Source organism: Cololabis saira, chromosome 4 (assembly GCF_033807715.1).
Source record: "Cololabis saira isolate AMF1-May2022 chromosome 4, fColSai1.1, whole genome shotgun sequence".
NCBI classification, from domain to species: domain Eukaryota; kingdom Metazoa; phylum Chordata; class Actinopteri; order Beloniformes; family Belonidae; genus Cololabis; species Cololabis saira.
The window spans coordinates 12,032,889-12,045,926 of NC_084590.1; the positions used below are offsets into that span (position 1 = coordinate 12,032,889).

The window sequence follows — 13,038 nt, forward strand, 5'->3', positions numbered from 1 at the left end:
GTACAAAAGATCAGTCTTCATTTATGTTGTTCTTCCTGAAAGTAATAGTCATTACCTGAACTGGTGTCTCGGCCATAAACAAATGACAGGCCTCGGTAGGGATTTATCTCCTCCTGCTCTGACTATCACAGGGAAATGTTATGCATCACCGGTTGTGAGCAGGCTGGCATAAGAGGCAACAGCTTTTGTTTTGTTGGGAAACTTGAATTAATCCTTTTTTTCTCTTTTCTGATCATGAAGAAATTATATAAATCTTATTTATGGTTGGTGACTGTATGGCCTGAAGTCATCGTTCATATCCCATGGTTTTACTGAAGATAAGGAGTACAATTTACAATAAGTCATTACAAGCTCTTGCAATTTCTTGGAACTTTGAAAGTTTGCAAAATGTCATCACTCCATGTTCTCATTAAAATAATTAGAGACAGTACATTAAGTAACAGTATATTTATTGAATGAGTACACCACACCCAGAAAGTATTGTTATCATTCCTTTTCCTCCATCTCAATAGGTTTAATTTGTATTTGAGCATTTGTTGCTACATTTATAAATTAATTTTGATGTAAAATACAGCTTCTTATTTTATGGCTTCCACCTTGCTGACGTGTTTGTGGTGTTTGTGTTCAGGGTTTTGGGTCAGTGCTGTCGCTGGCTGAGAAACTCCTTTCACAGTTTGTTCCTGGGCGGGCCGCTCGACTTCAAACAGTCCTGCTGTGAGAGACTTCATGAACATTGTTAGTCTGTAAGCCCCAGCAGCGTGACTCATGCCCTTTAACATACAACCCACCCAGATCACCCACCCACCTCCATTCTTCATCCTACCATCTTTTTCACGGCCTTGTTTTTAACTCTCCTCTGATTTTTGTTCTCTTAAGACTGAACGCCTGAGCAGAGGGAGGATACATGGGCTGTTTTTGCTCCACTGCTCCTCTTGAACCTTCTGGTCACCTGCTTGGCTCGGATCTGCTTCTAAAACGCTGCAGCCAGCAGGCTTCTCCTTGACTCACAGGGAGTGTCTCTTCACTATTTATCTCCTCCATCTGCAGGCTTTCATTTCTTCAGACCACAAGAGCTGATGATTTTCCTCGCTGGGTGTGGATAGCTGTGATGGTGCAGCCGTTCTCATGATTATTTCATGGTAATATGACTGCAGAGATTTGCATTTGAGCAACTGACTACGAGACAGTGGGGATCACTTTGTCCTGCTGTGTGCGGTTAAGTCCAGTCAGAAATAATAAACAACACTAATTAGTTAGTAATTACGTAGCCTTCTAACAACAGCAAATGATTTAATCATTTTATCTTAGTAGTACAACTGCACGTCAAGTAGTTGTAAGAAGTTTGTCACACGATTTTTGAGCCCTTTCTTTGATTCAAAAGTACAAACGCTTTATTTAATTTAAAATGTAAAACTTTCTTTTATGTATTATTAAGATTAGTCACTGTTTCTATTGTAAACAAAGGCTGTTTTGTAATGATAATGACGTTGCTGTCTTAGTGATTTGTGTTTTTAAAGCCTCGAGTAAAGCTTTTTTTTTTTGTCATCTTTTGAAGTAGATGTAACTAGTGAACACTGGATTTAATTAAGAACTGCAGAAGCTGAACACACCCATTTAGGAGCAGCTTCTCAATCATCTGTAACCACATCCCAAAGAAATCCCTGCTTTATCATCCATATCACTCTGAATGAAAGCATAGTTTCTGAAAAACATCATGCTCAATTTAAGCAAACTCGCAACTGTGACCATAAACGCTTGAAGGCACAGATAAGTACATTTTATTTTAACAAAAAGTTCTGTGCAGTAAGACTCTTTTGTAATTGCAGGAGTTGCATCGATAAGACAGAATGCATGTTCAAATAACTTTTATACAGGAAACATATTAGGGCTGCACCTTTTTAGTAACTTTGATAGTCAAGGTGTTTTGATGCCCAAGCATGGCCGTCGTTTGGACGTGATGTTTCCTGGTGCAGAAAGTAAATGCTCTGATTGCATGACTGGTGCTGGAATGTGCAGCCTGCTTTGGCTTTGCCAGCTAGCCAACTTTTTCGAGCTTTATAACGCTAGGATAGCCTTTCACAATATCCCACTGGTTTGGATAACTAAACCTGAATGGACATCGAAACAAGCTTACCATGAGCTAATCAAAGCTAAGCATTGAACAGAACTAGTATATTGATGTGCAGTCTCAGCTATGTTCATCACTACATCATCTCAATGAGAAAACAAACTGCTCTAAAATATATTCAGATATTACCTTGTATATGTTTGCACTGAGAACTGGATGCATAGATGAGGTGTTTTTGATTAAGAAACTGCAGCGTTGATGTTTTTCTATTGTACATGAGCACTTTGTCTTGTTTAAGCTGAGATGCTTCCACACTTGTAAGAGTTTCAGTCCTTTTCTTCGGCCTGTCTCGTTAGCATCTCCTCTTGTATCCTCCATCGCAGCAGTTTTTAAACTGACGTAGTAAGGTGAAAACACATGCTGGTGCACAATTTTGTATCTGGGGGGAAAAAAAAGAGGAAAAGTGCTAGCTTAATGTTTATTTAATTTATCTAATCATATTTATGACCATATCTATACCTTAAGGAGATGCACCTTTTTCTTCAGTTTGCTTCTTTGGCCATAACACGATGTTCAGATCTTTAAAAACAACCCAAACAAATGTCACTGGCCAGTATGAGTAGATAGCAGGCCTGGGAAAAGCTCTGAGGCGTTCTCCCACTTTGACACGTGCTAAATAAAGCTCAGTCCAGAATAGACGACGCATCTTCTTTATCAGAATGAAGGTGGTGATGAGCCTTCAACAGCAAAAACTGTGCATGGTTGTGACATCATTCAGTGAACTTTTGAGCGGTGATGAGGAATAAAAAGATGGTGAGGAATTGGCTCAGTAAACATGTTACTCCCCAGGCGTTGCTACTTCTATCAGGAAATGCTGAATAGCACTTTCTTGTAATTAATGATGAGGTCCAGCAGTTGTTCAGCACGACCTTCCCTAAAGGCCATGGCTTGTTAATGCCAGTAGACCCATTAATGATCAATGGGCCGGAATAAACCAGTTCAGTGGTTGTTAATTTGATCCAGTACATGCACACGCAACACAACAAGTCACCTTTTATTGCAGTAATGTGAAGTTTACTATTACTATCAGCTTTGTGTCTGTAGCATTTCAACTGGCAGGAACTGATAATTATGGTATTAAAATGGATCTACATTTTCTGCTTATTTGATTGCCTTTTTTTGCCTTTTTAAAAAGGGTTTTATGGTATTGTTACATGGACTTTATGTTTTACATAGTCCTTTCAAAGCATTTACGTCAGCATTTTTTCCTTTTCTTCCTCACCTAACCTTTTCTCTCTTTCCTCCTCTCTCGGTGCAGATCTGATGCTCGCCTGCAGCTGCCAACATGTTCACCAAGAAGAAGAAATCCCGCATCCAGATCTCAGCCCCGTCCAACTTTGAGCATCGCGTGCATACCGACTTCGACGAGCAGGAGCAGAAGTTTGTGGGGTTGCCACGGCAATGGCAGTCACTCATCGAAGACACGGCCAAAAGGCCCAAACCGTTCATCGACGCAACCGTCATCACTACTGTAGAACCACGAAAGGTGGGAAGAACCAAATGAAAAAGGAACTGTCAAAGCAAAATGAAGTGTTTATAAAAAAAAAAATGAATATGCTAAATATACTTTATACTATAGAAATAGTTTGCATGAATATGCCAACTGTTTGTCTTGAATGCTTGTGTTAAACTTATAAATTACAACCTTTCTGGGTTGTTGCATCATTTGCACGTCGTCATCAGTACAAAAGCCTGATCTTCAAAAAGCTGAATTTAATAAAAAGCGATATAAGACACATGCTAAAAAATAAAGGTTATGTTGAAAGAATACTACATATTAAATGTGTATAGTAGTGTAACTTGAGCATCATAAGTCATAAAGGGCATGAGGTCGGTGACCTTAATACCGTCCGTAGTGACATCCTGTGTATATATTTTTTCCAATTGTTTTCTTTTTTTTCCTCCTCAAATTCTCCAGACGATCGTTCGTGGCAGCAAGTTGGGAGTTGACGGCTCCTTAACGTGGCTGTTGGACGAGTTTGACACGATGTCAGTGACTCGCTCCAACTCTCTACGACGAGGCAGCCCTCCCATCCAGCCCCGCAGGCACTCTGGCTCTTCAGGAGGAGGAGGGCAGGAAAACGGAGATCCTCACCGCAGACACTACTCACACCCTGACAGACAGGACCGGTAAGGATCCCGACTGGGACTCCACCTGGGGATAATAATAGATCAATATGTGTCACAGATGCCGCAGGGTTACGCGTCAGTTATCTACACTAGTTTAAAGTTTCTTTTGTCAACAAAAATTATGACTAAATATAGTCGTCAATGAACCTTTATCACCTGAGGAAAACGAGACGCAACAAAAATGTTGGTCATGTGACGATAACAATAATTAAATATATAATACAATATTGTAGACGAATAAAAACAAGACTAAAATGTAGGTTACAAAATAAAAACTCTGCTAAAATGTGTCTTCATTTTCGTTGACCAAAACGAGATGAAATGTTCTAACAAAGATCCTTAATGTCCATGTTTTCAGTAGTTTCCTCTGGTTTAGTTCTGCTGCTGGGTGACATCACGTCCCCAATCCCAGAAGATGCAGCTGCAGAGTTAGAGGCTGATGCCGTTAACGCAGAGCTCTAGGTTCACGTACATTAAAAACAAAGTTACATAGAGAAAGGGGCCGATGGCCGGCTACGCGGGGATCTTCTCTGGGGCTGGGAGAAGAAGAACAGATCATCTTTGGATACACTTTCCTACATAGACGTGGAAAACAAAACCCAATGTGTCGTCGAAAAAGAAAAATATGGGAAGAAATGTGGAAAAATAAATATGTAGTAAACTCAAATTAGAGTCTTCTGTATCTGTAAAGAAGGTATTCTTGAGTCTATAAGGTAACAATAATATAATAATAAGATAACCTTGTTTGAATTGTAAAATGGGTTTGGCTAAATACAATCTTTGACTAAAACTAGAATAAAATGGTCCTGGACAATTCTGACTAAAATAAGACTAAAATGCTCAGACTTTTAGTCGACTGAAACTTGACACGACTAAAAGGAGAAGGAACGTGACTAAAACTAATAAAAACTAAAACGATAGCTTGACCCAAAGACTAGACTAAAACTAAAATGGAAACAGGCTGACAGAAACAACACTAATTGCCTCATTGATTGTTCAGAGACCGATCCAGGCAGGATCACCATGGCGACCCCCGCCACGACCATCGAGCAGTCCGGCCTCCGCAGAGAGATGACAGGATGCAGGGGAGGCCCCAGCAGCAGCCTCGGGGCCAGGAGCCCAGCAGGGAGAGGACGGGCTCCGGCCCCCCGCCCCCCCACAGAGACAGAGAGCCTCGGGACCGGGATCAGGTACACACAGCAGCTCAATCTGGGCCTCTGGTGTATAGTTTCCCCTCAAATCTGTGGATTTTAATGTTTGTAAAGATACACTGCAACTTTGGGACTTGTGCATGAATCAGTTTCGTTGTCTTCCTCCAGGACCACGTGGTCCGCAGAGATCAGCCCGGCGAACCCAGGCCCAAGTCCAGCTACACAGTACGGGAAGGCAGTCCTCAGTCTCCCAGGGACAAGAGGCCTCTCTCCGGGCCCAACATCCGCACCCCGAACCTGCCCGTCACCGAGGGGGTGATAAATCCAGCCCATCAGAACACGCGGCCTTTCAACACGTACCCACGGACGGACAGCGAAGGCGGACGCAGCCCCACGGGACAGGTGGGACACGGAGATGGCAGTGTTTGGAGTAGGGGGGGTTATTGACTGAATGAGCCCAATCAAAGATGGATGAGAGCTCTTATCACCTTATTTGTTTGACTGATCATAAAGGGCAACAGCCTCGTTCTCCTTTTAGGCATTTTAGTGAAGCATTAACGTCCATTGATCCATAACATGTTTCTGAGTAAAATTAAGGAAGTGTTTGTTTTTGTTTAGATTTTAGATGCATAAAAGGGAAATATTAAATCATTAGCATTTATAAATTAATAACAGTTTAATATCTACTTGGTATCTTGATTGTAATTTGAAAACAGGAATCCCGTCACTCCTGAAGAAAGTTTAAGCTCCAGAAATTGCCCTATTAGGGCTGCAGCTCTAGAATATTTTGGTGATCGATTATTCTGAAATATTCCATCGATTAATCGAGTAATCGGATGAAACTTACTTTTGCTTTATTAAAGCCCAATTATAAATTTACAATAGAAAAGATGGATTACTAAAAACAACCAATTTGTTTCTTTTATGAGAATAATTGACATATTTACATATTATGCAAACTAGTAAACTGTTTTTTAAATTCTTCAATAAAAATAAATACAATTATTTTAAACTTAACATTTCCTGAAACATTAAAAAAACGTATTTTTTCTAAATATCAAAAATAAAAAAAATATTCTTAAACACTGCTTTTAAATTGTGCAACTTCACATTCAGAACCAACACGTTTTAACAGAAATGCTTGGCTGTGGACCAGGACTCGGAACAAGAGTCTTACACCTTTTTTGTTATTTTTATTTATTTTTTCATTCATTTTAAATTTAAAATGATCCCACACCTTCGACATCTTCTTTCTCTTCCTCTTATTATTTTCGCTTTGCTGCGTTTTATTATTTTCTCTGTTGTCAGTCCCGGCGGCGTCTCTGCAGCTAAGCTGTTCACACGCATTACGAAAAGCGTGACCCGTCTTGCGTGTTAGCACATTGTGTCACATTCAAAAGAACCCGTGCGAAACATGAAGTTAAAACGTATTTTTTATTTAAATCGATGCTTCGAGGCCAAGGAAATTCCTCAACCATTTTTTGTAATTGAGTTACTCAAGGAATCATTGCAGCCCTATGCTCTATATCAAGTAAATTTAGCAATACTTTTATCTTCTGATAACTTGATTTGGCCTCAGCTCTAATTAGACAGTTAACCTGCAGTTAATTCTGTTGAGGTCGTGTTTGTGATGATGTTATCTGTCTGCCTCTTCCAGCCGGTCCGCCATCATGAATCTTCCCCGCAGAACGGACCGTCTGGGGCCCCGACCCGAGGTTCCTCCGGCTCCAAGGTGCCTGTGAACCACCAGCACCCTCACCATTCTTCCCACCCCAGCCTGACCCCAGAGACATCCCAACAACCGCACACCCCCCACCCCAACGTCCCGGCCCCGCGGCCGCCGGCGCCCTCCGGGTCCCCGGCGTCGGGTGCTCCCACCCAGGGCCGCTCGCCGCAGAGGGAACCCCAGAGGGTTTCACACGAGCAGTTCAGAGCAGCGCTACAGATGGTGGTGGATCCCGGCGACCCTCGGACCTACCTGGACCACTACATCAAGATAGGGGAAGGATCCACGGGGATCGTGTGCATCGCCACAGTGAAGAGCACAGGAAAGCTGGTGGCGGTGAAGAAGATGGACCTGAGGAAACAACAGCGCAGAGAGCTGCTCTTCAACGAGGTAAGACACCAGTCTGGTGAGGGGTGAAAAGAGGCTGAAGTTGCAGTTTGTTTTTTACTCTAAGCCAGAAAAAGACACTGACTGAATTTGTCTTACTCCAGTTTTTAATTTCAGCAACACCAACAAACCTACATTTCATTTGTAACACCCTTGAGGTTTCCTCAAACTCTAATCACTAGGGATGTCCCAATCTCGTTGTTTCAGACTTGATCGAAATCAGAAGTTGCATCCCGATCAGGGATTGGATATATATTTTAATCTCATTATTTTGGAAAAAATGTTAGTGTGCGGAGTGTGGGCCGTGTCACGTAAAGAGTTCAATAAAGTTGTTTGTGGTGATCTGCGCACAGCTGTGTTACAGTGGAGGTAAATAAATAAAAGTTAAGTTACAACGGTGAATGAAAACCGAACGAAGCGTCGGTGTCTTCCCCAGCTGAGCGTTCAGAGAAACAAAGATTGTAGGTTCCTTCAGACACAAGCATATTTATTTTTTAAGATCATTTCTTGAAAGAAGCATGTGTTTTAAAAGATGAACTGGAGAGGAATATGGTTCAAGATGAGTATTTGTCTAATTTAATTTTGAATTCTGATATCACTCTGGAGGAAATGAGAGCTGCTATACATAAGTCAAAGGTGAAGAAAGCTGTAGGTGTGGAGGAAATCCCTAACGAGGTCCTAAAATCACCGTCACTTTTAAATGTCCTCTTCTGTTTGTTTCAATTTTGTTTACAGTATTGTTCCCTCAGTTTGGTATAAATCCATAATTAATCCCATCCCAAAATCATTAAAAAATGATCCAAGGGTACCTTCAAATTACAGGGGAATCAGCCTTCTCAGTACTGTGTATAAATTATACTCTATGTTGAATGCTCGGCTGTCCCAGTATTTAGAGGCTGTTGAATATTTAGTTGATGAGCAGGGTGGTTTTAGAAAAAAGCGAGCCTGTATTGACCATATTCATTCTGTTTCAACTATTGTAAGAAGAACAAGACTTTTGGCTGGTAAATCAACATTTGTATGCTTCGTAGATTTCCAAAAAGCTTTTGACTGGATTCACAGAGATCTGCTCGCTTTAAAACTTTTAAAAGCGGGGGTGAATGGTAGATTCTATAAAACACTTAAATCAATATATAGTTGTCCTGTTGCCTGTATAGAGATAAATCATATGCAGACAGACTGGTTTGGGGTTAAACAAGGTGATATTGTTTCCCCTAATCTGTTTGCTATTTATGTTAATGATTTGGCCCTTACTATCAAAGAATCGAATCTGGGTATACACATGGAGGATTTTACTCTCGGGATGCTGTTGTACGCGGATGATATTGCTCTCCTAGCTGAATCGGAGGATGACTTACAGAAAATGTTGAATTTACTTATGATACGGTGTCACAAATGCAGATTAATAATAAATCAAAGTAAAACACAGATTATCCATTTCAGGAAAAAACGTACTCCAAGAAGTAATAAGAATAAGGTAAGATTGGAATACACATCTACATATAAATATTTAGGATTTACTTTTGATGAATTTATGACAATGGAAGCTGGAATTCAGTTGTTGGCAGATTCAGCTGGGAGGGCGTTAGGGTCTGTGGTCAGCAAGATTAAGATATGTAAAACTCTTGGATACTCTACCTACTCACAACTGTATGATGCCTGTGTCTCCCCCATATTGAATTTTGCTTCGGGGGTCTGGGGATATAAGGAGTCTAAGATTGCAGATTCTATAGAGAACAGAGCTGCTCGCTGTTTCTTGGGGGTTCATAAATTTGCTCAGATTCTGGCCGTTCAAGGCGACATGGGTTGGCTTCCATAAGACGTAAATGTGAGGTGAATAGATTGTGGAATAGTTTACTCAGGGTTTCCGCTGGGTTTTAAAAAGTATTAAAAAGTGATAAATGAAAAATTGCCAAATTTAAGGCCATTAAAAGTGTTAAATTCACTGTCAGAGGTATTTTTTTTTTTTAAATTGGTATTATTTTTTTACCTTTTATATTTTAAGCAGTCTATTTTATTGTCATTCACAAAGTGAAATAAATGTGAAACATCTGGTCAACATCAATGAGTCTATAAATCTGTTCTGTATAGTGTTCTATAGTTCAAAATATGTATTAATGTTAAAATGTCCGTGATTAACACTTAATGTTGTGACAGTTTTTAAAAAAAAATCTGAATGTAGTGAAAAAGGTATTAAATTTAACATAAGGATTGCTGTATAAACCCTGTTACTTAATATGCCAGAAGACAGGGTCAATAAGAAAGTTTTTATTTGGACTAAATTAAATGGCTCGCCATGGGCTAAAGAAATATTTGCATTATTTGAAGAGGTTGGATTACAGTATATGTATAGGAATAACTTAACCGTTGCTTTATTTGAGACAAAATGGTTAAATTATATTTTGTTTAAGCCCAAATTACAAACATACATCCAAATCAAGCACAATTATGGCACTGAACCTTATGTTAAAGCAAACCTAACAAGAAATCAAAGGTCTTTAATGGCTCAGCTGAGAACAGGAATCCTTCCCTTGAATCTTGAAGTCGGCAGATTTAAAAACATTCCCGAAGATGAAAGGTTGTGTGAATTATGTGAACTTAACGAAGTGGAAAGTGAATCACATTTTCTGTTCTATTGCCCTCTGTATGATGAACTGAGAACTCCATTATTTACTGAAATGTCTGTTAAAAACCCAGAAATGTTCTGGTGCTCTGATGATGATAGAATGGATGGGTTGTTTAACTTCAATGTTTTTAAGTTGGCTCATTTTGTTTCTGAAGCCTGGATAAAGCGTCAGGATTGTTTATATGTTTAATTGGTACAGGGTCTGTTGTCTGACTTTCATTTGCTTTATGTTCCTTTTTCTTTTTTTTGTGTCTTGTAAGCCCACTCGGGCTGGGCACTTCATGTGCATGACACGTAAATAAAAACTTCAATCAGTCAATTACTTGATTGTTCAAGCCACCTCAAAGAGAACGGCTCTGTTTAAGTGCAAAATGATAAAATAAGAATAAAATAAAAATTGGGGGACAACCTGGATCTGTTTATTTTAAATTTGATCATCTTTTTATTGTGTTAGAAAGTATCGGATCGGGTCTCTGTATAATTCGGCTCAAAATCAAATGACTCTGAATCGGATCGGGGTCAAAAAAACCTGATCGGGACATCCCTACTAATCACACAACTGTCAATCAAACAACTATTAACACGTAAGTCCCAGTTGATGTTTATTAGAGGTTTAATTCTCAGATGGCTGCTGGAGCAAACGGCTCTGTTTCACACCCGCATCAGCTTCTAATTGCGACGGCGCGCTTAAGCCGTTAGAAATCTCTTTACGAGTTATTAGGCACCACTGTAATGTAATGCTCCGTCTCTCTGTTTCCATGGCAACTGCAGGTGGTGATCATGCGGGATTATCACCATGAGAATGTGGTGGAGATGTACAACAGCTACTTGGTGGGAGATGAACTCTGGGTGGTGATGGAGTTCCTGGAGGGCGGGGCCCTCACCGACATCGTGACGCACACGAGGTGAGACAGGGAGGATTGAACGTGTGACACCCGGTGGTCTCGTCTGCTGCCGCGGCGACTCTGCTTCAGGGTTTGACATTTGGTCTGCTCGCTTTCCTTTTTGCGAGCGGTTAAATTAGATTTGTCTCCTTCTTTTCAGATCTTTGCCAACGGCCACACATCCTTGTCCAAAGATCAGCCACTTAGTGAATGTTTTTGTTTGTTTTTTCCTGCCTGTTCTTGAGATGTGATTTGTTGATGAAAATGCCAGCAAGACCAGTAGTTTCCTAATTAAAACTCATCAACATGCCACATTTCAAGTCACCTCAGTCAACCGGTTTGATGCAAACGCTCTCAAACAGCTCGTGTTTCTGCCCCGTGGCTGCATGACGTCTGCTTTCAACAAGTTAATTTGTATATTTATCATTTCATCAGAGTAGTCACTGTTCTTTCTGGGGTCCATGATAATGTACAAATTTTAAACCAGCTTTTAAAACATACAAAGAATTATTGAATCTGAAGATTACCAAGATAATTATGTCGTATAAGACTTAAGACTTAACTATCATGCAATCTTCCTGAGGACGGGGAAAGAACTGGATGAGCAGCTTCGTGCTCTTAACATTTAAAAAACACACTTCATCATTGCAGGCATCATTTAAATAAACATCTTAAAGTTCCACTTCATGTTTACTTGGTAGAGCTGTTGTCTATCTGGTTTCATAAACACATAACTGCATAACTTGTCCATAAGGGGGCAATGTTAACATGTTCTTCACAGATAAATAATGCCGCCCATGGCCAGTCTTTTTTTTTTTTTTTTCTTCTTTGGCACAACAGCAGTTTATTTTATGTTGCAGATAATTTTTCCAGGCGTTTGCATCTTTTACAGCAGATTAAATTTCAGTTTTCACACGTGACTCGTCAAGTGAGCCAGAATAAGCAGAATGTCTTTTTCCTCTTTCTCCAGGATGAACGAGGAGCAGATCGCCACCGTGTGTCTGTCCGTCCTCAAGGCCTTGTCTGTCCTGCACACTCAGGGTGTGATCCACCGAGACATAAAGAGCGACTCCATCCTGCTCACGCATGATGGCCGGGTAAGTACCACACATCCACGCAAGCAACTCCTCACGCTGCCTTTGCAACACTGCTGCATCCTCAGTCCTTTAGGGCTGAAGATGGAAGATGGAAAGCTCAGAGATATCGTTCATCAGCTGTCCCCCCTTGAACAGTGCGAGTGGTTTCACCAGTACTGTCGTACTCATGTTGCAACCAAACCTGCTTGATATAATGGTGCCAAATATCCTGCAATTATCTACTGACTGCAGATCTCCACACAAAGCCTCCTTTGCCAAGCGTGGCCCCTTCTGCTCCTTAACTGCTTATTTGTATTTGCATCGGTTACGGCACGCATAAAAGCTGCTACAGAGTGGTTCACGTTTTGTTTATGACCAGCACACGATGATGACGCAGACCTTCATCCCTCCACGTCAGGCTGTAGCCAAAGACTCAGGAGGGCATCATGGTACAGTCTTCACAGCAGTCCTGACCTCTCACCCAGGATTAGGCAGATACAGTGTGTGAGGGGTGATGGTTCTAGGGAAGTTGGTGTAACACGGTCTGTTCCGGTGCAGACAAAAATAATGTTGAGGCGACTAGTCATAACAGAGAAGAGATTATTTCTCAATGTTCTGGGCCACGAGTGAATGTAAATAAAGTAACAATCCCATTTAATTCGCTGATTGTCATTTAAACAACAAATATTTCAACTAAGCAAGAAAAATACAGATTTCACAGTTATTTGAATGTTTTTCTGATCAGATACAAATATAAGCAAACTCTAAAGGCCTACTGCTTTTTAAATCTATGGCGTGTCACTATGTCTGTTGCCGGAAAAAAGACTCATCTGCGCACATGATGGTCGGAGAGAGACTTTCCTCGCGTCTCATCGTTGTACAGGAAGCACAAACTCCGAGCTGCGCTGCTGGCACGTCAGTCGCAGAAGA

At 40.7% G+C, this 13,038-nt stretch overlaps 1 protein-coding gene across 3 annotated transcripts in view; it reads left to right on the plus strand.

Annotated features, from left to right (window-relative positions):
* pak4 (p21 protein (Cdc42/Rac)-activated kinase 4) overlaps positions 1-13,038 on the plus strand; it is a 46,165-nt gene that overhangs the window by 22,392 nt on the left and 10,735 nt on the right. For 2 of the 3 annotated variants that reach the window (XM_061718873.1, XM_061718875.1), the window contains exons 2-8: positions 3,387-3,614; positions 4,047-4,258; positions 5,259-5,448; positions 5,578-5,811; positions 7,067-7,525; positions 10,920-11,053; positions 12,003-12,129. In XM_061718873.1, the coding sequence (XP_061574857.1) occupies positions 3,414-3,614; positions 4,047-4,258; positions 5,259-5,448; positions 5,578-5,811; positions 7,067-7,525; positions 10,920-11,053; positions 12,003-12,129 (1,557 nt within the window). In that variant the 5' untranslated portion in view covers positions 3,387-3,413. Of the gene's footprint in view, positions 1-1,025; positions 1,140-3,386; positions 3,615-4,046; positions 4,259-5,258; positions 5,449-5,577; positions 5,812-7,066; positions 7,526-10,919; positions 11,054-12,002; positions 12,130-13,038 lie in introns of those variants that run through there. The other variant, XM_061718876.1, reaches the window with a different exon arrangement.